General features: G+C 47.0%; 1 protein-coding gene across 3 annotated transcripts in view; it reads right to left on the bottom strand.

Moving 5' to 3' along the window:
• Gel (Gelsolin) overlaps positions 1-24868 on the bottom strand; it is a 112489-nt gene that overhangs the window by 10336 nt on the left and 77285 nt on the right. For all 3 annotated transcript variants that reach the window (XM_065452172.2, XM_065452173.2, XM_065452174.2), the window contains exons 6-13: positions 20460-20601; positions 15115-15193; positions 13883-13981; positions 10557-10710; positions 6992-7107; positions 5433-5570; positions 2914-3000; positions 493-682 (exon numbers count right to left, since the gene is read on the bottom strand). In XM_065452172.2, coding sequence (XP_065308244.2) covers positions 493-682; positions 2914-3000; positions 5433-5570; positions 6992-7107; positions 10557-10710; positions 13883-13981; positions 15115-15193; positions 20460-20601 — 1005 coding nt within the window. The remainder of the gene's footprint in view (positions 1-492; positions 683-2913; positions 3001-5432; positions 5571-6991; positions 7108-10556; positions 10711-13882; positions 13982-15114; positions 15194-20459; positions 20602-24868) is intronic.

Genomic DNA, 24868 nt, shown 5'->3' with positions numbered 1-24868 from the left:
TGTGCCATTCCCCCTCAAAACCTAGGCCATACACTACGTCTGCTGCTGTTGGGCCACATAAAGCACGTTAGGCCCATACAACTGGCCTCAGCACCACGACCGGGCACTCAGCTATAGACTTCCGACAGCAACGACTAGGACTAAGAGATGTTCAGAAATGAAGTTTCTTTCTGCCACTCACTTTAACTATATTTTAAGCACGTTTATGGAAGATATAGACGTTAGGCAATTGAAATCATTGAGAAATAGGAACGGCTGTTTATGTAATTTGCACCGGCAAATGCGGTGGTTGTGTCCGCATTGTAAAACCGAGGTAGAATAGCAAAGCTGCCAGCTTTACTACGCTGAGAAGTCTTTTTTTTTTTCAGTAGAATATCGGCTTTCTGCTTGTGTCAGCACTATTCACAAAGTCCCAAACTGACCAAATATTTTTAGTCTTTTATAAAGCCGGCTGCATGAAGAATGGCTCCTTAATTGCGCCAGCCACGGAACTTGCCTGCACTGCTCGGACGTCGACGTCCGAGGTTCCCTTGACGTGGAACATGCGCGTCCCGTCGACGTCGTAGGTGTCGTGGTCCCTGAGGTTGCGGAACCCGCTGGCGTGTCCTCCACTGAAGATGATCATGCGCCCCTTGAACATGCGCAGGAAGTGCTCCGGCTCGTGGCCCTGAACCACGCGCACCTGCACAGAGTTGCAGACCGACTCAGCACTACACGCCAGTCAGCAAGTGTGTGTATTTATGGACGCGCAGGGAGCCACAACCATAGCGGGTGGGTACAGAACAACCCGCGATGTTTATTAATGCTGTGGGCACGGATCGCAGCTTTGCGCGCTTTCTTTCTCTTTCTTCTTCTTCTATCTTTATTTTTTGTTGGGGGGGGGGGGGATATAAAAAGATGCGTAAAGGTAATGACTTTTACAATTAGAGGGAATTCCTTTCAGGGCCGATGTAATATGATGATTATATTTCAACGCAATTCCTTGTCACGTTTCTTCAGTAGGCCGAGCTGCGCTCCGACCCCTTTCTAACCAGGGTCAGCCGTCCAAGAATGGCGGATGATAAAAAAGGAACAAGATCGAGTGAAATTAATCTTCACATCGTGCCGGCCCAGTTCTTAACATTAGATCCTTTTCTTCTTCTGTAATCACCTATATATATATATATATATATATATATATATATATATATATATATATATATATATATATATATATATATATAAACCGCTTCATACGCGCGTCTACTTCACTGTGTATATATATATATATATATATATATATATATATATATATATATATATATATATATATATATATATATATATATATATATTCTAAAATGCCGGTATTTGACATTTCTGCAGAAACTACGAGGCGCCAAATAAACCATGTTTTTCCGCAGTTGGTAGAAGAATTCAAAATCATCTCTTAAATGCTACGAGTATTAGTTTAGGCAGTTTTAGCGGTTGTCTAGCGAGAGAATGTATCCGTTTTACATGCATCTGAATAGGAAAATAGCAGTTGGCCGACAGTAAAACTTCTTATTTCTAAGGGCACTTAGGACTAAGTACTCGCGAAGAGCAAGCACAGCCAGACATGAGAGCTTTCGAGTCACGTGCTGCAGTCTGTTATTCAAGACACTGCTACCTTTCCCTTTTTTGACAACTATTCGTGTCCCGCACGAGGCCTAATTCCTATTGCCATTGCTCGGACAACGGCACTAATTCGTACGATTAAGTACGCCGAAAACCATGCGCTTACAACGAACGTCAATCGGCGTGCCCCTGCGCATCGGCATCTACGCTTGCGTTGGCGCCCCTGAGCGAAGCCTTCTGCCCTTTTCTATATGGCTCAAGTGGTGTCTGACTCACGACAACATGCCTGGATAACACGATCACGCCAGGCTACGAGCACCGATAGTGACAATTCACTTGTTCTCCTTGGAAGCTATAAGAAATCCGGCAGAAACCATCTCACGAGGGATACCGATGTTAATGCCATTAGCAGTGAAGCAATGTAGCGGCACACCACACTACCACTGCCGAAACGCGTCATGCACGAGGCGTGTGCTGCATCCAGGCTCCTCTCTCGCGCCTCCCTCTGGAGAGCTGTGCCATCTAGCGGCGGCGCCGTGAACTCCGCGCTAAGTCCATTGCGTGGCCTCTGAGAACGCGTGGTCTTAGAGATTGCACCTGTGCCTCGCCACTGCCTATGAGCCGTGCACCGCAACCGAACACCCATCTCGCGCTTCTCTCTGGACACGCTGCGTGGCGTGGCATAAAAACGATATATGTGGCGTAAAAACGATATATGATTGTAAAGCAAGGAGTAGTGGGCGACTCAGGATTAATTTTGACCCCATAAGTTTTTTTTTTACCATGCACTCAAATTTAAGTACACGAACGTAGTTTGCATTTCACCCCCACCCTCGAGACAAGCAGCGCAACGCCATAGCCATGCACTGGTCTACCGTAGCGGGTACAAATGCAGCTCCTGCGCAGTCAACAATACTTTATCCTTGTCGACGCGGCATGTTTATCGAATGAAAGTATGTGTAACTTTAGAATACCCATATAAAACACGTGAAACAAATTTATCATGTTTTGAAATTCCCGCCATGCGGTCCGAAGTATTCACGCAAGGTATGCGAAAGCACCCGTGTGCAATAAAGGAACTAGAACCACACCTTTAGGGGACTGATGTGATGCCTGCACTGACGTCTACGCCTTGCAGTGACGTATCACAAGGACGCTTGCGCGCTTATAAACGTCGTCTGCAGCGACGTACACACAGTTAGCTGACCAATATTTTGTGAAAAATTAGCGGATCGCTGTTATTTTGCGAGCACCAACTCGTAACTACGCCACAGAAAAGCAAAAGAATCCGAACACGATTTTTATGGACGTATATACCTGAATGGCCTTTCCGCAAAGGTCGTTGTCCATCTTCACGGCCCAGATTGCGGAGGCGGCCTTTTCGTCTTGGCTGCTCTCGTTTCCCTGCGGTTGCAGTGTTTGAGTCAGTTGTTAGGAAACGCAAAAAAAAAAAGCACGCAAATAGAGGCGGAAAGCTCAAAACGGTCAACGTGACTATTATTGAATCCATCAGGTTAAGAAAAAGAAGGTTGCTACAGCTGTCGACAAACAGAGCTTTACAACGAAATGTACAATAAAGAATAAGACTAACATCACAGATTTCATATCTAATGTACCCGTACATATTCCCTGTGTCATTGTAATTTCTATCGCATTTTTCCCTTGTGCTTTCCGTTCTTCTCCTTCTCATTTTTTTGGAAGTGGCATAAATATTACAGTGCAAATTTAGTTCCGCACATGACCTAAATATATATACTGCAATGTAACTTTAGCGTTTTCTTTCTTGCGTTGCACGGAAGGTCACCAATCGGTCCTTGACCGCGGGACCTCCTTCTGCACGCGTGTTTTACCACGTGTGTGTATATTAAACCATCATTGATCGTGGTGACAGTGGTGGCCACTGTTTAGCGGGTCTGCAAGCTACAGGGAAGTCGTGAAGTAGAAGGGCTACAACCGAAGCGGTCTAGCAGTACTCAGCGCAAGCTCGCAGTTTGCACAATATGTGCAACCCATGCCACCGGCGCGCACGTTCGTGTGTCTCATGAAACACTTACGAAAATAATCCATGTCATCGTTCATTAAATTGCAGCGTGCAGAGCGCCTAACAGAGTACCGCGTGTCCGGAGGCTCTCGTGAGAACGTCGTCACGCCCATCCGCCTGTCTACAGTTAACTGCGCTTTCATCCTATAACAACGTTAAGAGATTATGTTGCGCCTACCGATGCTTTGGCGTCGCCCAATTTTAGTAGAAGGACCCCAATTTTTTTCTTTATTCACATCGTCCAGTTTGATTCTGTTTGCCTCGCTCGTCCATAAAAGAATTGAAAGTCACCGTTGTAAGCGCCCTATGCCATCGCAGGAGACAATTGCCGCTTGTTAACTAAACGTCCAAGCTAATCAGGCAACAAACGATGCCAAGTGGTTTGCGGACCAAAAGGGAATGCAACTCTACTGCGAAATCTGAACTAAAACAAAGCAGCTGTAAGCACAAAGTCTTATTTCAACGTGCTTAGCACTGAAGCTCAGGTAACCCACATATCGCATTCACATGGGGTCATAGCGCACAATCCGGCATGCTGCTGCAGGGCATGTTTGATTGCGTCGCAGTTGTGCGTGTAACGTCAAGCGTCTCTTGTTAATCAGCGAATATTAAAGCAACTGCAGATAGAGTGACGCTGGGCGTATGTGCCAAGAAACAACGTATTTAAAGCACTCCTTCCTCCTCCACCTCCTTCTCACAAACAGACTACCATTCCAGCAGCTGAACCAGAACGAAGGCTAATTACGGAGCCTGTAAGGAGAATAATGTTTATCGTTTCACGAAGACGTGTACTTAGCGCAGGCAGTTCGTTTAGCCCTGCACGAAGCTCCTAAGAAGCTCGTTGCAACGCGACGTGCTGGGTTTGTCAGCATACACGTCAACAACTATACATGACAAGACTTAAGGATCAAATCATATAATACAATACAAGTAATTTAGCAAACAAGAGCTTTATTTTAGAAGTAGCTTGCGATTAAATTAGCCGTCATTCAACAAAAATGAACGAGGCAATTTTTCTGACCTCCAGATACAGAGGCTTCCCGGAAAACTTCAAGCCATCAACAGCAATCTTAGCATTAATTTATAACTGCCTTGGTGCAATCAACGCGCATGATCTCTTACGTTGTAGCCGTGACAGATAAACAGCCAGAGCAAGACGTGAGAAGGTTAGGAAGGACTGTTGCTGGCTTCTAATCGCGCACATCAAAAAGCAGTGAGGCGCCTGGTGCTGCATAATACTTGCATCAGTTCCGTTTAGATGTTCACGACTGCACTGTCAAAGAAGCTCACACATCACTAATGTTCCGTACCACTGCGTTTTGCCTTACCATTTTACGGTGCAAAGCGAAGTAGCCCTGAAAAGAGATTGTAGCTTTTTTTTTTTTTTTGCTGTCGACAAAAGCTCAAAACGAGCCCTTGTATAATAGATCTCGAACAATGAATATCTTACAAGTACCTACTACAATAAATCTGTTAGACAACATGTGCGCCTTCTATATACCGATGAACGACCACCGGGACAGTTTATAGGTGACTGTGTCTGCCGAAAAATGTGAATGATTGCCTCATTCGTAAATATCACGGGGGCATACTTTTGGGCAACACTGCATTGCGGAGTTTCGCGAATTTCCCGACGCTTACGTATATCCGTTACATGCGGCGCACAAAGGTGTGACCATGTACAACAATTCAATTATAATGCCGGTGCCAAGATGTCATATTAAGCGTGCGTTTTCACATGGATAACTACTTCGTTGGCTCAGTAGGCCGTGAGGCTGCTACGAAGTGTACGCACCTGCCAGAAGTAGATGACGTAGCGCTCGTTGTAGCCCTTTTTGTAGGTGTACTTGATGACGTAGCTATCCCCGCCGAAAAAGAAACCGTAGATTGCCGGGTCTACGGGTGCCAGCTCGAAGTTCTCCACGCGGAAGATCTGGAAACAAAAGTGATGTTAAGACATTCACCGATTCGAACAGGAAACGCAGTCTTAAATGGATAACTTAAAAAAAAAAAGTAATTGCGAACAGTAACAGCATGATTCCATATGCAGGGACAGTGTCAAAATGCAGCTATTCTAACGCAATGAGTCATCGTAAAAACTTTGATGCACTGACAGCTCGATCAGAGGTTCCCTCTCTTTCTAGCTGAAACATACACAGCAAACCTGCTGAGAAGCTTATAACGAGTCGAACAATTGTTTTATTCGCACCTTCCAAGATGTTTTCTCACAAGAGTTGGTTCAAAATAAATCCTATATTTACTATTTCCTTTTTGCTCTGAATAAGTGTATAGTATGCATCTTCGCACAAATAGACGCCTGCAATACCCACGTCAGATGCCTTGCTTGGTGTTTTAATAAACAATGTTTGTTAGTGACATGCTTTTAAAGTGGAGCCTGTGGGCTTTATCAAGCAATAAGTGGACCTTGGGAGCCTGTGGAACACATAGTGACCTACAGTTCTTCAGTGACCGATCCCGTGAGGTTACTTTCCTGACCACCTTACAAAAAAGGTCAATCCTAGGTGGAAAATGCAACTGGTGAAATGATTTTTCGCATCATTTATGTTTACTGAAGAATGGCAACCTACGGAACTTTGTTCAACTAATTAACGCAAGTTCTTAGTGTACCATTGCTACGACCATAGTCCTAGGCACCACAAAGTATCCCCTTTATCACTTCACAATCCAGCTAAATCATGGGCGAAGCCTTACTGCCCCAGCTTATTTCATTTAATCCATTTCAATACCCTTAGTTCGTGCTAAAGAGGCGTAAGTTACGGTAATTGCATCCAGTTTCTTTTTCTATTTGGTGAGAATAATGTCAATCACCATCTGTCATTTGCCTAGAATTCTGGATGCAGCTCCGTGAGGCCAACGTCAGGTATCATAAAGTTAAGACTTCCAATATCTGCTGCACCCTGAAAAACTGCCAGCGCAGAAGAACAGCGTATCTAAAATCTTAAATTTGGTGTCAGCGGGCGAAATAAGCGTTATAAATATTAATAAATAATAACTGGGTCAACAGTAAATTTTTCTTGCAGGAATGTGCTTTATATCGAGCCTGTGCAGAGGTCTCACGCGCTTACACAGGGTGCGGGGCAAAGAACCGAGGCAACTTAACACTTCCTGTATAACAGAAGGCCAACAAGCCCTCACTGTGACGCAGTCTGTAGGAAGCCCGACGCTGCCATTGAAAGCCACGCTACTAGAAAAGAAAGAAATACTGTTTAGGTAGACGTACGTTGCCCATGTCCTGCATATAAATGGATGGGCTGTCGTCCTCCCCTTGTCATCTCACAGCTCAGAGCGTGCATGATTTCTATTATGCAGGAAACATCAGGCAAACAAGCTTACCTCCATTGACCCGGAGCCGTCGTCAGGCATGAAACTGCATGCATTGCCCAGGTTCTTGGTCAAGAGGCGCCGTTTCTCGCGGTGCAATTCACTCACGTTGAATGTCTTGTCCATCTCTGAAAAAATAGAAATGTGAGCCTCATTCAAAAATTGCGCATTGCGTATCGAATGCTGACTGAAATCGTACTGAGGGCGTTCCAAGTTACGCTGCCCTTAGTATATCGGGAAACTACATACACGACCGTATTAAACACCTTAGAAACACCTTGATTCTTCAAACACTTCAGCAACGAAGACGCATTTCTTTACTTCATTACTTCTTCAAACTCTACCACAGCACTTGTACTATCCGACCAGAACGTATTCGCCCTGCTTCGTACATCTCCCAACGCACTGATCATCCATTCAGAGTATACCTACCCCATTGCAGGACTAACTTGTTCAAATTCTCTCCTTTACTTTTAGCTATTAAACTTTGGAATGAACTGCCGAAAGACGTTGCGTCTATAAAAAGTACTGATGCATTTTATGCCGCTGTATCTTCTGTATAAACCTGCGCCCTTTTTTTCTTGTTTTTTTATTATCTGTGGGAATGCAATAAAGTCCCCCCCCCCTTATGTAATACCCTTGTGGAGTCTTTAAGGGTACTGTAAATAAATAAAAAAAAACACACGCTGCTGTTCAAAACACTGGAATGTAACAATTCCCGCATTTACCGGGAATTATTCTGATAGCGTGCATTTTTGTCCTTGCTTTACACAAAGGACCATTATTGAACTATACTGATGAGTGGCAAATACTTTATTGAAGTTTGTTGAATATCCTCAATTTTCAAGTCCCTCTGTTCAAGACCTCGCTGCCTGCGTATTCCAGCGTTTCACCGCTATACTGATGAGAAAGTAAGGGGCCCTCTTGGAAGGATAACTGGAGATGCATGCCTGGTAGCCCACTTGTGGTACTCCAAGCGAATGCGATTACAAATAAATTGATACACGTAGGACAAACAACACTCAGCTCGCACATAACGCAGCATATAATAATAAGGTATATCATTGAGATCAGTGTTTCTGAGAAAAGTTGAAAGCTTCATCGCCTAGAACACTTAAGGCCGCCCCACATTCAGTGTTTATACCGGCGCTTTCTGGCGTTGCGTCTCTCAGCGTCGTCGCATGAACGCCACCAGAGAGAGCGTCCAGCCAGACGAGCGGCACGCGGACCGGCGCTGATTGGTCTGCTCTCATCGAGCCGCTTCCGGCGGCAGCGGCGAGATCTGTCGCTTTACGCCATGGCCTCCGAGATTTACCGCGCGGTGAATCTCGGAGGCCATGTTTACGCCATAGAGTTTCCAAATAAGTGCCTTAGAGGGAAATGTGGCGCTAATGTCTACAGGGGCACGCCTGAGCGTTGCCTCAACCTACATGGGAATGATGGGAAGTACAGGCTTCGGATTGACTTCGATCTTTAGACTATAGCGGCGTTTGCTTGCGGCGCAGTAAACGAAGCTATACTCAAATGTTATCGCGTAAAATCTAATTTTATTTCAGCAGTTACTTATATAACACACAACACATTAAGTAAGCTTGGTACGACCTTGAGATTGAAGCACGGTTTGCCACCAGGATACACCAGGGTATGCATTCTTCTTCAGTTCTGTCCCCGATTTAGTGCCAGAGAATAATTATTTATTTACTTTTACAACAGCAATAACAACCCTACATGTACTTATACAAAAATATTCAAGTATTTGTGGAAATAAAAATTTTGTATGGTGAGAAAGTGCTGCGCCTTTGAGAGAAATGCTACAAGTGTCGTTCATAGACGCCTGCTCGCTGCGAACGCGATATTTTTCTCGCAGACGACAGGCACTTGCGAACTCTCCCGCTCTTTCGAAAGGCTGCGTCGGGTGTCACGATTGCTGAACGTCTTCAAGTACTTTTAAGCACATCTGCTGCAGTACTAGCTACATAGGACTCTTGCGGCCTCCTACTAGTACGCTTACTACTGCTTCTGAAGCGGCCGCCAGCAGCTGTTATGGCACTGACCAATTTCGCGACAGCAGACAACAGCCAGGAAGCAGCAACCTTTCCTACCACAAGTAAGTTTGTGTTTTAAAGTCCTAAAATGTACATTTCAATGAGAACATAAACGAGCAATGCGTAATGAAGCCCTTAATAAAATTTGATTGTCAAGCCACTGGAAGTACAACTGTTCATGTCATGTATCAGTAGTACCTTCCTTTTGCTCTTCTAACGTTTCATAAAGCACGTAACGCTACAGCGCCAACCTAACACACTTAACAAACCAAGGTCAAGATGCTCAAAACACGTTCTTTCTACCGTTTACGATGCCGTCGCTTTCTCGTCAGGGCTTCAACACCACACCGCGACACAGACAACGGCCCAGTCGCTGGCCCAGCGCTGGGCCGTGAGCTTTGCGTCGCACCGTCCCACTGCGGATTATAGCAATTGCGCTTGGAGCGAAACCAAAACTGCCAAAAAATACCTGTAGACTAGTTCGCCAGTCAACAGAATGCGAATCCGTAGCCTGTACTTCCCATCATTCCCATGATAGTTGAACGATCGTAGCGCAAGATTTTTCTCTAGTTATCCGTGTAATAATATGAAACTCTATGCTTTACCCCAACCGACGCCGGGTCACCGGGTGACGAAATGCCAGATATGCACTTACGATATGCACTTGCGATATGCACTTACGATATGCACTTACGATATGCACTTGCGATATTATCGTCCGCTGACGATAATATCGCAAGACCTCTGCTCGAAAGCGTCAAATCGCCCACTCCGCTCAAAAGCCGACGGCGTCTGTAGCAGCGAAACTTCCCATTGGCTGCGACGCCACGTCATTAGCGCCTCTGGCGCTCGTGACGCTGTCTCGCGCTTGCTGGCTCGGACCTCGACGGAGCAGAGCCGCCGAAACGGAACACCTGCTGCCGCGGTATTGCGTGACGAGAGAGGTCATGGCCGCGACGCCACGCCATCCTCACTCTCGATTTCGGAAGCCTGCGTTATCTACGCGTTCCTTGTCTGCGCAACCTCTCGTCTGCGTTCTAACTGCGCCAAGGCCAAATCAAAAGACTCCAAGCTTCTGAACGCACTCGCTTGCCCGCGAGAAGTTCATAACTGGGAGAACCGCTAAGCAGCGTTCAATCGGACATTAATGCTATCGCATTCACAACTCATAAGAAGTGCTTTTGTGTCCACAGACTTTTTCATCCTTCTGCTATCTACCTTCTTCTAGGGCTTTCCTTCCATTTCGTTCCATTCCATGCTGAGCAGCATGCAGGCGAAAATATGCTGGCTAATAAACCGGCTTTTTCAATAAAGAGATTTCCCTCTCTCTCCCTCTTTCTCTCTCTTTGAGCGCTTTCGTTGAGCGGGAACCACAGGTGGTCCTAGCCGGCAGTTAAAGTACGTGTTTTAGCTTAAGGTGCGAAATCTTTCCCCCAACATTAAACGACCCTGGTCGCAACTTGTGAACCCACTTGCTCCGGAATGTTGCGAACCCGTGCCAACACAGACGGGTCATTTCACTGCATCCTTACCGGCGATGCGATTGAGCGCACCCTTCCTGCCGAAGATGGCGCTCTGCTCTTGCTTCCAGGAGGCGAAGTACTGCTTGAAGATCGGCGGCTCGGCGCCGCAGATGACACGCGTCACCTGGCACCATTCCGGGTAGCCCCGGTATTTGAGGTATTTCTGCGAAATTCGAGAGAGTGAGCAGAAGAATGAGAACACCTGGGGTCAAGTAATCGTGGGAGCACTGTTGGTTTGCAAATGCACGTACGCACGCGCAAGTTCTCGAAATACTGATAGCATTGAAATGACCGAAAAATATAAATTCGCGTCCGTGGCAAGCAGCTTGCAAAGACGGCTTCAGTGTACGGATAATGCGCACATGTACAGAGCACTCTCAAGATTTCTATGCGCACACTACGGCTGCGAATAGTTCCACCTTCTACGCGGCCGCTTACGGCATCCGTGTATAGTACTAATGCCATATAACTTCCTAAGGCAAGGCCTCGAGAGAAGCCGCTATGGAGGATCACGGGTCATTTTTTTTTCACCGCCTGTGGTACTCCGACGTGCCCACAAAGCACGGTGCGGAAGTGTTTCGCATTCCACCTGCACTGAAATGTGGCCGTCTGGGCCAACAGTCGAACCTGTCAAATGGTTCTCCGCAGCTGACCGGCATAGCCAACGAGCCGTGAAAAAGAAGGTAACAAAAGTTGGCAACAAAAGTATTATTATGAATCATGCAGACATGCACCAACACCACCAAGAGAGAGGCGGGTTAGCAACAGGACACCACACCCACTTGATTGCAGAAGAGGGATATATTAGAAAGAAGGAGGAGGAGGCAAAGGGAGAAAAAAATAAGGAGAGAGGAAGTAATAAGAAATCATACAGTTGCATGCAGAGAATGAACATTATAGAGCAGAGTAGTGCCACGGTTGACAAGAATTCTAGCACAGCTTTGTGAGCCTCATATTGAATTGAAGCCCGACGTTGTTTAAACAAGACGTCATTAAGCTCAGTTATAGCCAGAAACTGCAACAGGAATTCTGAAAATTGTCTACTAATGCGTGAACATTCATTGACGCTGCTGTTATTTCGCTTTTGCTCACTTACGTTGCTAGGTTATGATGCAGCGCATCATAATCCATTTTCCAATCGCATTTTCCGGAGCGAAAGCGTGCTTTCGCATTAGTAGACAACTCTCGGGATTTCTGTAGCATTAGTTATTTTATCCAGCATCGGGCTATAACGTTGTTTCCAGTCCATTCTGAACATCTCCTCTCCTCTACTTCCTGTTAATCTTCTCTTAGTTCTTGTCGTTGTGCTCGTTCTTCCCTCTGCAGACTACGAAATTCCCGTTGTCGTGCAGCATCCCTACGCCGCTTCTCCGTTTCACCAAGCTTACGTTTCTTCGGTGCCATTGCGAGAACTCATCCGACCCCTTCGAGGATCGTATGAGCTGAGCCTGACCCCTGCCAACACGCGTTTTTTGTCAAACCACGTCTACCAATCAGTTATTCTTATGATTTGATACTTTTTAAATGCATCAAATGACCATGTCGAGGTGACGGCAATGTGACCCTTTTCTTTTTATCGATTCTAAAGGTACCAATCAGCTAGATACAGTTGCACTAGTATAACGATTAAATGATTTAACTCGACCAATTACGGACTTAGTCCCCAGTTACAACGTGTTACGAGACATACACGGTTTCTCCGGGGTACACGCCAAAGAATGCTTACGCCTTAAGAATTTTTTTGTAGCTTGCTCAGCAGCACGCAGCGACAACTGCGGAAAGTTGAACATTCTCACAGCCAAGCGCTCGAGCGTTTCGCTGCATTGTCCACTAGACACGCACGAAGGGCCTCGTCGAACGTTTTTGTGCGTGAAAGCGATGTGCGACATTAAAACACCCGATGCGTAACCTAAACAATAGTTACTTACTGCGACGGGTTAAAGCGTGGCCAGAGATTGGTTAAGGGTACGATACCTTGGCGACAAGTTCATCCAGCTGTGAGTGCTGTAGGTGTTGGCGTATAAGGTGTCTAGCGTCGTCAAATTTGCATAAATTATCTTTTGTAAATGCAAGGTTGTGGCGCTAACATATCAGCGGCCTAGCTTCCCGAGACATTTCCAATATGTTTCGAAAAACAATCACCTAAGGACATAGAACAAGCCGACGTCACCAAGCAAAGATATTCAGCGAAAATGCAAGTCGTGGTGACCTCCTGCGGTGACTTTGCCCAAGCTCCCGCACTTTATCCACAAGCAACACGAGAACTTCGGCCATGAACCATTAAAATTTTGGCTGTGATTCGGCTTGATACGTTTCGAAGCCACGCCTATAAATGCTATTGACCGTGGGATTATCTGTAATATCTATGACAGGTACACCTAAATACCAGAAGGAGGAGGAGGGAATAAAGAGAGAAGGCAGGGATGCTAACCCAAAATGCGTCTGGGTGGCTACCCTACTCTGGGGGACGGGAAAGAGGGAATAGAAAGATGAGATAGAGAGAGGGAGGGGAGGGGGACGAAAGCCACGTTGAGCTTGCGCACGCACGCGGAGGGCCTGAACGAGTCAAAGGCGTTCAGATGGGCCAGTCGCCCTCAAGAAAAACAAAAGTGAAGAGTACTGGCTAATCCCCTTCCTAGAGTGCCTGTCGGTCAAATATTTCAGCCCATTGTTCTATTCATTCCACCTCCCATAATAGAGCAGGCTCACTCGGTGACAAAAAAAAGAGTGAACTTACTCCAACGAATCACCAGTCAACACGACAAATATTGATAATGGAGTTATATATGCGACATGCTGTTATAGGGGCAGGATTAGCCGCAGTTTAGGTACCAACAGGATAGCTGGCTTTAACGTAACCTACCTTCCCGTTCATCTACAGTTATTAAAAAAGGAAACTAATAAATTACTCCTGCAAAAGGAATAACCAGCACTCCCATTGTCCCTAGAGTGCAGTAGTGAGCGTTGTGGAAGCACTTATCTGATCAGTGCTTGCTACATGTGTGTTATTGATGCTTTTATTATCCTCTCAAGTATGAGAGAAAAATAGACAAGAAGGGGGAGGGATTCAACTGATACACAAAGCACAGACGACTACGCGAAAGGCAGCTGTAACTATTATACCAGTTTAAGAAAGATTTCAAGTAGCGACACTTACTGAAGTAGCCGGTAAAGTATCGTACTTGAGCGAAAAATCACATTTACGGAGGACCTACACAAGTAACTTAGTTACTTTGCAGAGTGCACTAGGTCTTTGCCAGAGAAAAGCTTTCGTCCTCTCTGTCCGTATTCTCGTATTTACTAGCCGGACGCATGAGAGAGAGAAACTGACGTACCTGAGCCAGGAGCATGGACTCCTTGCGCTCCTTGGTGCTCGCCCCTTTGCCGACCCAGACAAAGACGCCGGACCTACCGCCGTCCAGAAGGAAGCAGTCCTGGCGGAGTAAGGAAGAGGCACGCAGTAAATATGATGCCTCGCGTAAACTAAATCGCAAGGCTTCCATGCTCAAGCGCTTATAGGACACGTAAGTGCGAACGCAGATATTTTCACGTATTGCCAACAGTGACGTGCGCGTAGTACGTATATGAGATCTATGATATCGGCTTTAAATATTTCTACGCGATACCACACTATCTCCTTATCAGACTAGAATAAAAGGTGAGCTACATTGGTTCTGTTGCTTACGTTTACTGCTTTGACATACGTGGCACTGGAAGTGAAAAGCACGCGCCCTGGCCTCAGCCAGATCCCGTGACGCCAGCAGTGAGCAGTGTGTTTTCATCCCACGAAACCACCGAACTATGATTCTTGGCTGAATGGATCATGGTACCGAGTGCTAGCGACGTATATTACCTAAACTCGCGTGGTCATGCATATTTCATCATTTATGCCACTGAACAAGCTTCAGAAATGGTATATATATATTAACGACAATTAAGGAAGGAAACCGAGGGGACCGATATTTATAAGTCACATCGTAAGAAGCCAACAAACAATGACACCAAGGACAGCATAGGGGAAATTACTTGTAGTTCTTAACGGAAATAATTCAATTAAGAACTACAGTAATGAAGTAAGTAATTTTCCCTACGCTGTCCTTGGTTTCATTGTTTGTTGGCTTTTCATTATATATATATATATATATATATATATATATATATATATATATATATATATATATATATATATATATATATATATATATATATATATATATATATATATATATAGAGAGAGAGAGAGAGAGAGAGAGAGAGAGAGAGAGCGAGATAGATAGATAGATAGATAGATAGATAGATAGATAGATAGATAGATAGATAGATAGATAGATAGATAGATAGATAGATAGATAGATAGATAGATAGATAGATAGATAGACAGACAGACAGACAGACAGACAGACAGACAGACAGACAGACAGACAGACAGACAGACAGACAGACAGACAGACAGACAGACAGATAGACAGATAGACAGATAGATAGATAGATAGATAGATAGATAGATAGATAGATAGATAGATAGATAGATAGATAGATAGATAGATAGATAGATAGACAGACTCACGTTGGGGTCCAGGAGCGTATGAGCCAGCGGTTTGTCACCGACCTTTTCCACTTTGAGTTCGCCATCGGCGTCCGAAATCCTGCGTAAGATGGAAGCCGTCACGTACCTCCGCCTACCAAGTTTCATTTCTTTTTTTTTTCTTTTGCATTATAGCAGCATCCTCAAGACAGCGACAGTAAAAGGATTGAGAGAAATCAAGGAGAGGAAAAGTGAACATTGAAATTGATATTTCGTGCGTTCACAGGAAAAGTGGGGGAACAAGACAAAAATGTTTCCACTTTCCGTTTCTTTCTTTTTTTTTCTAGTATTTATTTGCACAAGTGACCACCTTCCAAATGTCATACGACACTCCATCCTAGGATATGACACACTCTTCGCTCTGAGCAACACGCTTTTATTTGGGAGGTATAAGAGCGACCACTTCGCTCTTCTATGGTAAGCCTTCTGCCGCGTTCCAGTCGTTCGCGCTCTCTCTGTCACTTTTACTTCGTCGGAAGGCTTTGAGTTAGGTCGCTGAAGACATCAACTACTAACTGACTTGAATACGCAGGAAAATACAGCGTGCTCAAAAGCGTGCGAACATGAGAGAATGTTTGAATAAAGGAATTGAAATATACGGCATATAATGATGTGTGACTGACATCGAAGTGCAGGGCTGCCCACGCTTCAGTGCACCCGCCCTTGTATCCTGCAGCACGTTTACAAATACTCTGAACGAAAGACAAATCTTGGGGGACAAAAAGCTGCAGCTTCGAAAAAAGGGTGTCAGACAGCTTTTTCAACGAGCGTCTTATATGAAACCGTAAGCCTCGGCTAAAGCCTGGCCGTTGTCAATGCCCTTCTTTATTTCGCCATAATTTCAGCGGCATCCCATCCTCGTCGCCAGTGTAATTCCCCACTTCATTTCACTGTAAGACCAGCGGCACCCCATCGAAGTGAGGTATGAGCTGAGAATGTCTTTGTCCTTCTCTCATCGCCTGGTGTAAGGCATGGTATACGACAGCCGTATCAAACTTTGGGCTCCCCACCAACACACTCCTGGTGGTGTCGCCATTTCTTCCAAGGCGCCCATAGATAGCAGCTGAACGTTCCACCTTCTCCAGTTCTACTCCGTGTAATGACAGGTGTATCTGCTTGGACTGCTTTCGTGCACAATCCATCGGCACTATATACACGTTACTACAGCTCTGCCCGAAGCATGGGCCAAACAAGTGGAAGTATTGTGATCCTCCGGGCGCGAATCATCACTGGGAGAACGCATTCTTCAATGTCCTTCTTCGCCATATTGCCTTAACCGAAAAGGAATTTCGGGCCACAAAATAAACTTTAAACACTCCTTTAAACTCAGTCGTTTCCCTTAAAACCTGAGTGATATTAGCGATAATTTTTTAAAGAAAAGTAGAAGAGCCTGTGAATTTCAAACTTCCTGCGGTGTTAAAAAGCGCAGCTTTCGACACATCTCCGTTTCGATGACTCAGCCGCAGCATGCTCTAATTTAAAATTTAACCCGATATTGGCCTATGGTTTCAAGTTCTGCCGAAATATGCCTCGGAAGATGCTGAAAAAGCAAATGAGAAGGCGCCAGTCAGGCGCTGCAATATGGAGGGCTACCTTGGACGCCCATCCCACTCGGTCAATAAGTGACGTAGCTCCGCAAGAAATGAATGCAAGAGGCACCCATAAACAGGGCCATGTTCGCGTATTATTGAGATACGAAGATACGTCTATGAGAAAGCGCGCGAACGCTACAGTAATTAGTTGTAAACGTAAAGGGTGTAACTTGCAGTTGCGTTTTCCAATCGGCAGATGGCTTTCCAAATCTGAGTGGCAGCAACGACAACGCACGAAGCGAAAGCAACGTTCTATATTAGCAATTGGAAAATAATAACCTCGTTTCGGCAAGTGATATAGCAAATAACGGGAAGAGAGAAACTCGTAATTTCGCTTTCTAATTAGCCAAATTGTGAAGGAGATACAAGAAAGCGGAAAAAGAAACGAATTAAGGGCGCGCCAAAGATGCATAAAAGCCACGTCGACAGAGCTCTCTTTTCTTCGCGCGCGCTTGCTGCTCGTTTTATGCGCGGGAGAGGCATAAATTAACCGCGCTAATTAAACTGGGCGCCAGAAGAGCGAATGCTTGCCCTTTTTTCTGCGCTTACGAGGAACACGGGAACGATCTGAATTGCGCGAAGGGCTAGAAAGAAGGCCCAGACAGCGTCGTCTCCGCGGCGCGCTTTCGTCGACTCTGAGAAGCGGGATCGCTGACAGGCATCCCAGGGATGTATTCAGCGTTACGAAAGCGCAAATCAATTAGTACGCGTCACCTATGACAGGGACGGACAGTGCTCAACAACCTTAATATCATCTTATCCGAGAATAAGATGATAACGAATTGGAAGCTACAACGCGTAATCTGGCAACGAAGGCTATATACTGTAGTATGCTCGAGACTGTTCGGACAACACACTCGGCTGACTTGCGCTCAGTCCGCATGCAAGCGTTGGAAAGCTGCACTCGCACACATTTGCGTGCGCGACACGTGCAGTTTTCCGCACGTCCGCACGCGTGCGGTAGGCGTACGAAAAACCGTGCGGATTGAGCGTAATAGGTGCAGGGTCACGTGCATGGACGCTTACGATTGCGCTTGTGACTATAGAAGCCACCAGCTGTAGCCTCCATCCCAGTGCCACAGTATTTAGTGATTGCCATACAGAATACACAGCGCCCGTTTCTCCTCCTACATTTTATCACCGTTAGTTCCCTTCATCCCTTTAACCCTGCCCAGGACGGCCAGCCAGACTGGCTAACCTCCCTGTCTTTCCCTGTCTTTTTCGTCTCCTCCCATCCTTCTCAAAGTGTGATCAGCGGGTTTGCGGGGCTTCCCGAGACTAGTGACACAACCAGGCGAGAAGGATTCTGTGTCCAATCCTCCCCGCCCCTCCTTCCAAGAATGAATTATTTTCTTGCGAGAAAAGCAAGGAACGTACAGCTTACCAGGGGGCGAAAAACACTTTCTAAAGTAAACACACAAGAAATTATTTCATTAATTAATTTATTTATTCTAAAGCATCAGGCTAACCACGCCACGCGAAACTGAGTCCACGGCAACGCCATTGGTCGATATAAACCTTTTACAGAAATGGTACTTAAAGAAGGGAATTGCGCTAAAAAAGACACGGACGAGTAAGGACATGGACGGGCGCAATGTCCTTACTCGTCCGTGTCTTTTTTAGCGCAATTCCCTCCTTTAAGTATGTACGACCGACTCGCCCAACAACGTGCTCTACAGAAATGGTAGTCTTAGCGAAGCACTTGCCGCAAACGTGTCGCGTGGTTAGTGAACTCACGCAGTCTAAAGTTTACGAAAGAGCACGCATATGGTGGCCAGCGACCTAATGCTTCCTCAGGCTGCACCGTTGCCTGGCCGCGTTGCGCAAACCCTGTATGGCCTATGAGTGCCTCATGTGAGCTCAGCGAAGGCGCCTTCGGCTTTCCACACATATGGACGCCGCTGTTTCGATATGCCGAGAGAGAGAGAGAGAGAGAGAGAGAGAGAGAGAGAGCTTACAAGGCGTGCCTCTTCTCGCGCTAAAAATAACGCCATCAGCCTCCCCGCATCGCTCGCAGACGCTTATCTGGCTTACTCCAGCCCGTGCCTTCTCTACAATTTTGCTTGCATTCGGGACTTCGTGGGAGCGGCTTACTCCGAGAGCTGTATTCACTGGAGCTTCTTTGCCTCGCCACAGGGAAGAGGCAAGCATCGTCGCAAAATGCTCGGCGTGCCAGCCGCCTCGACATCGTCAACAAATGACAATAACCCGAGCTGCTTTTCCCTGTCCCGAGCTTTCGCATCATCCACCATACCTTGCGGTGAAGCTATAACTCTGTCTCCGACCACAGTTTCTAACTTAAAAAAAAAATCCCGACTACTGCGCTCCAAAACAGCGATATTATTCGGAGGCACGCCGTAGTGTGGGACTCAAGATTAATTTTGACCACCTGGGGTTACTTAACACGCATCCAATACACGATACAAGGGCATTTTTTTTTATTTCGGCCGCACCGAAATTATCACTGTTTTGCTGTTAGCAAAACCTCACAGTCGCTTCTCGCGACTGACGCATGTTTCTCACTGCCTTTAGCATCAGGTGAAGACGTATTTCTTGGGCGTGTATCTATTATAGGATGACGAACTTAATAGCAGAATATGGTGGTTGTTAGCTAAAGCTCAACATATTCGCGTCTGAATCGGTGCTATTAATAAGACCAAGCAAAATCGAAACCTTCCACTCGCACTTTTAAGCTAATAACGAAATCACCAGCGACATCGATATATAGCGATGGAGCTCTGCAATACCAAGGAACGAACAGGCTAATGGCTTATTCAGCTGATGGCGGTTGTTACGGATCCCGGCCGGCTCAAGCTGCAAGACTTCTACCGATGCACGCTCGTTCTCGACGTTCCCAGTTTCCAAAGCACAATGGCTCGGCAGCCGCAGCGCGATGGCACATTCACGTCGAGGTTCGATGTCAAGAAGACAACACGCCCTCCTTAGTAAAACGGTCTCGCGAGTCAGCTTCACGTGGCTCGTCTGTGCTCCTTGTTGCGCGAGAGAAATGCACCTCTGAATTATAACAAGGTGCAAATTTGGTTTGCGTGGGTGGCGTTGCTTCGTGCAAGCGGAAGTGTCACGCTTGTTTGTACGCCGGGGTTGGCTTCCCGGTGCGTCTGCGTGCTATCCGAGCAAATTCAATTCCAATCAGCACATGTTGATTGGTCCATTGAAAGCTTTCTTACTGCACACGAGAATTCAGCAACATGACAGCCCAACGCGGCTCCCACTTCGCCAACGGCCACTGGCTGAAAAGCACACATCGTGCGCCAGTCCTCAACAACAAACACATCATATATCATTTGAAAAGGAAATACTTTCCCCGTCGTCATTGTACCCGCATTGCGATGATAACACCTCCAAATTTAGGGCTGTATACGCCAAGGTTAGGCAAAAAATTCATAACTTTTTTTCAGCCGATACCGCGAGTTGCACACTTTTATTCGAACGTGCATATTGACGCGCCCATGAGGCCTCTTCAATGTCAACCGAAGTGCGGCGCACAACGGACAGGAAGGAAGTATTACGCACCCCGCGTGTCGGCAACGTATTCAGCCATGCTGCAGGAATTCAAGGCACGGAATGCGTCCTCAAAACGACGATTCAGAACAACGCCCAACCAATCACCCTGGCAGAGCGGCTTCGAAACAATACTCTACCCACATAAGAACACGCCAACATATCACGCTTATCGGCTCGCGGGCGGGCGCGCGTATGCAAAGTTTGGCGTACCTGTGGAGCGAGACCTCGGTGTCGCTGGAGCGTTCGTGTTCGACGTCGTCGCCCCCCTCGGCGGCATCCTTGACGTCCGCGGGCGAGCCGGAGCCGAGTTCCTCGAAGAATTTATTCACCTCGGCCTCGCAGCTGTGCTCGTCTGCGCGAGGGTGGAGAACAAAAAGCAGCACGGCCAGGGTGAGATACGCGAGCAGGCTGAATTAACTCTCCCGCAGCCGTACACGCCTTCGCCGTCACCGGCTCGCTACACTTTGATCGTTATGGGGAACGGAGTGCGGGCCACAGCTGCACGCAGCAGAACGGGCGCACACGCTAGGAAATCTATGCAGGCGCACTGACGACGGTAAATTTATTTTTTTTCGTTCTTTTTCTTTTTCTTTCTGCATTAAAGCGCGCGTCATTAGGATGGCTGGAGAGACGACATAAATGGCAATGAACGACCGATAAGATACGTCCTACGGAAGCCTAAACATATTCAGTGTATAAAAATACACCGGCGTAGAACAAAACAAGAACACATAGAGAATTGAGTGAGCGGGAATGAACAGGAAAGGCATTCAATAGCACACTTCTTGTTCACTTGTTTTCCAGCGCGCTTGACTCTCGTTCAGCAGTACGTGGTTCATTTTTTTTTTTCATTAACTAATAAGCTAGCGCGCACCCGCACCTCTGACGACGTAAAATGATATTTTCAATGTGGGCCCGGACCTCGCGCCTTCGCACCTCTCGTTGCAAAGTGAAAGGGCTATTATGGTCTCGAGAAGGGCGAGGTGAGCGGAAGCATACTTGTTGGCTGCATACAGGCGGATCTAGTCTTACAATAGTTAGACACTGGCGCGGCTTTTTCGACGAGGCAGTAAATATTCCAATGCTATTAAAGTGTAACAAAAACATTGTGAAATTCTTATTCCGCATATTTAGCGAGGACAACATTCGTCTCTTCATTCACATACATGCGGCACGAAAACAGACGAAGAATTTAGGAAGAGAGATTGAGGTTTCTTTCGCCCTACACTAGCATGTGAGAAGGACATGCGATAGATATAGGCCTTAAACGAGATCATAATCCATAATGCCGTGTGATCACATAAAATCTCGCGGATTATTCATTGTTATTACTATTATTTTAATGCACAAGCACAGATGACAGCGAGCTCTGCGTCCGCATTCAGGTGAGGTCAGAAAACTAGAGCTTTGTGCGTAGATGACGCCTGAGGTCAGTGAGCGACATCTTCTGCTTCATCATCGGTGTGTCATCCAGTCGCCTTTGGGCATCGCGCAACGTGTGCCTGGTCGTCATAGCAAGGACAGTGAATGTGTTGGAAATCCTCGTCCGAACGGTAAAAGTCGTACGACGCACCGTGCACATGAATTGCACAAAAACGCTGAGTGTTGACGTCCCCCGCCCAGCTTTCGCGGAATAACCCTGGTGCGCGCCTTGAGCGAGACCATGGCGGTGTCCGCGGCTGCGGGCGCCCCTTCCCCTCATTTCGTGAAATGTTTCTTTCTTCCTTTGACAGCAAGCTTTACTCTTAAAACAGTTGCACCCCTTGGGGTTTATATTTGTCCCACAACGATAATCGTCATCTGCCTTGCTTGCGCTTCCTTTGCTGAAAACTCGGCGCTCGCTACTTTCCTGTCGAGAATGCTGCGTCACGCTGATAATGCGCATGCCGTTCGTGACTGGAAAGTACCGGGCTTGCAGCGTTAAAGAAAGGAAACGCGGGCAGCACGGATGACGATTATTGTTGTGGGACAAGATACGCCCCAAAGGGTGTAAATTTCTCTAAGAGTGTAGTGTTTGCACTGCTTCGTGAATGCCCTTGTCTTAAGATTCTTGCGTGCCTTATGTGCCTCCGAGATGTGTAATCACGCAAAATTTTTCTTGCAATAGGAAGTTATACTTAGTGCGCAATGGTCTATGTCATTTCGTACGAAACGTCGTGTGTGTCAAACGTCTAACAATGCAAAAAGAAAAAAAAGGGGGAGGGGTGAGACATTAAGCAAGGGCAAAAAGAAGGTGCGCACTAAAATCTCCGAGCCAACAGCTGCCATTCACCAAGCGCATGCTGAATGGTGCTACAATACCGCACCGTAGCATACAAAACGGTTTCGATCAAGGCGTGTGGTATGCGCACATACGCCTGAATATCACGAGTTGGACAACGTGCACATGGAACGGCCGGTGGCCCCTCAAACCTGTACTGTACGTGCTATCACCGGTCCTTTCAGCCGCACGCTTATACGAAGACCAAGCAGTTATTTCCTTGCATGAAAGTGAACGCACGCAAGTGCTTTCCGTTGCACCGCAGGCTTTGGAAGCGGGAGGACTTTCTCGGAAGTGGATCGATGCTCGTCATGCAGTTTGTTTGTTTTTCCGAGACACGTGCCGCGGAGACGCGGCGCTGCGCCTCCTAACCGCACACGAGCGTCACGTGTGTGCGCCGCAAAGCGCGCGCCGCAGCGCGCATGTGTTTACTCGCGCTCTCGCTAACTCCGCGTTCCGCAGACGAAGTTGCTCGCGGCCCTCGATGTTTCGAGGCGTCATTAATGGCGCCCAATCAAGCGCGGCGACAGCGTAGGCGTCGAGAACGCCACGGGCCGTGGCGAAAGCCGCAGGTCATGATGATTCGACCGAAAGCGGCGGCACGACCTCGTGGCCACCCGCAACGCGCTGCACCGGCGGCGGCAACCCCCTTCTTTTTTTTTTTTTTTGTGGTTGGCCGTGGGGCTCTCGCTGGGACGCGCCGACGACCCCGCGAGCGATACGGCGACCGCGCGACGGGAGGAAAGATACAGTTCAAGGCTCCTCCCACCGTTTTTCTTTGGCTGTGCATTTTCATTACAGTGCGACGCTTACTATACTCGCGCGTTTGACAAGCTTCACAACCAACATCGACAACCGCGTGGTGTAGGCTACTAAATCCCGATTACCCTTTCCTAGGCCCCTCCGAACGGCAGGAATCGTGGCTCTCCTGATTGAAAATTTACCTTTTTCTTTAGTTGATGCCCTTTGCCCCCGTGCTGCATATTCTCGTACATAATTGTGACACCCTCCTATGCCTGTTGGAGAATGTCATCTACCGAAACAACACCTTATTCACTTTCCTCTTCTTTACTTTCTTTCTTTCCCTATCTCTCTCTCTCTCTCCTTCCTGCGTTACACAGCGTCACACAGCGCGCTTATCGACAATGAGCTACGGGGGTCCCGTATTCCTAGCAAGGCGCAAGCAACGGTGCTGCGCGTCGCTTGGGAGAGCCCCGTACATGCCGAGACACGTTGCGACGCTTTGTCTGCGGTTCAGTTGCTTCCGGCCGGCCCACACGCTTCGCAGAACGAATCGTAATTCAATGCAGGTTAAGCCTCCTTACAAGGTGCGGCTCCTTTAAAAGCAGCTCGGCAATTGCTTAGACGCTCACAGTGGGTCATACACGAGCGACATCTTCCCCCGATGAACAGTGGTGTCGAGTTTCCCCGTTTCAAAGGTTCCGCATAAACGTCTCGGATCAGCAGCAGCAGTAGAGATACACTCCAGTACACCAGCTCTAGAACCTGAGGGTTCATTTTCCGGAGCTGCTAGAGGCACTAGGGTGCTTTTTCACCTGAATTAGACTTCTAGCGCACCCTCGGTCGTGCCTTGGATTTCAGTTTAGGACGCGGCGGGCACGCCGGCTGTCCGCTTGCGTGACACGTCTCTCGTGGTTGACGCTGTTGTTTATAAAGTGCGCCTGTCGCAGTTAATAACGAGACCGGGTTTGATCGTGCTCTAGGTATGCGTTAGCAAGGTTCCAGAACGCGATGTCACTCCTGTCTCGGTCCCACCACCTGGGGGAAGAAGTTATGCCGCATGTTCGCTTATTGTCTCATCTTCTTACAGCACAGGAAGCTCTGTACCGTGAGGATTTATGTACCGCGCATGCATAGATTTCCGAGAATTATAGTTATCTCTACTGGAAGGTATACCATGATTCCAGCTTGAAAGGTGTATATACGGGTAGGCAGTTTCTCTTTACCCCCCCTCTCTCTCTCTCTCTCTCTCTCGCTCAAAATTAAATTTTTGTAGACGGCAAATGTCTTCGAAAGCCTCACGTGCCCGACGCTGGAATTTATACACTGTCGCGTGTGCAGATGCATCTGAGTATATTCGACACAATAGCTCACTCCAAGGCCCTTCAAATCGGCTGCACCTCTCGGCTCGAATAATTTCTGCTGAACCTGCACGCAGCCCGATGAACAGGTGAACTTGGGGAGGCGAGTGGGAAGCCCGATCTGAAAGCTAACACAAATACGCTGCGTGGCATGTATGCAAATAGCCTAAAACAAGCGGAATAATCAATCCAAACGGTTTATTCTGAGTACGCTCCTCGATTAACTTATGCTATCTTCGGCTGGTCGTTTCTGAGCG

Source organism: Dermacentor albipictus, chromosome 1 (assembly GCF_038994185.2).
Source record: "Dermacentor albipictus isolate Rhodes 1998 colony chromosome 1, USDA_Dalb.pri_finalv2, whole genome shotgun sequence".
Classification (NCBI taxonomy): Eukaryota; Metazoa; Arthropoda; class Arachnida; order Ixodida; family Ixodidae; genus Dermacentor; species Dermacentor albipictus.
The sequence above is the reverse complement of the archived record's forward strand: the minus strand, read 5'-3'. Positions and strand labels throughout refer to the sequence as shown.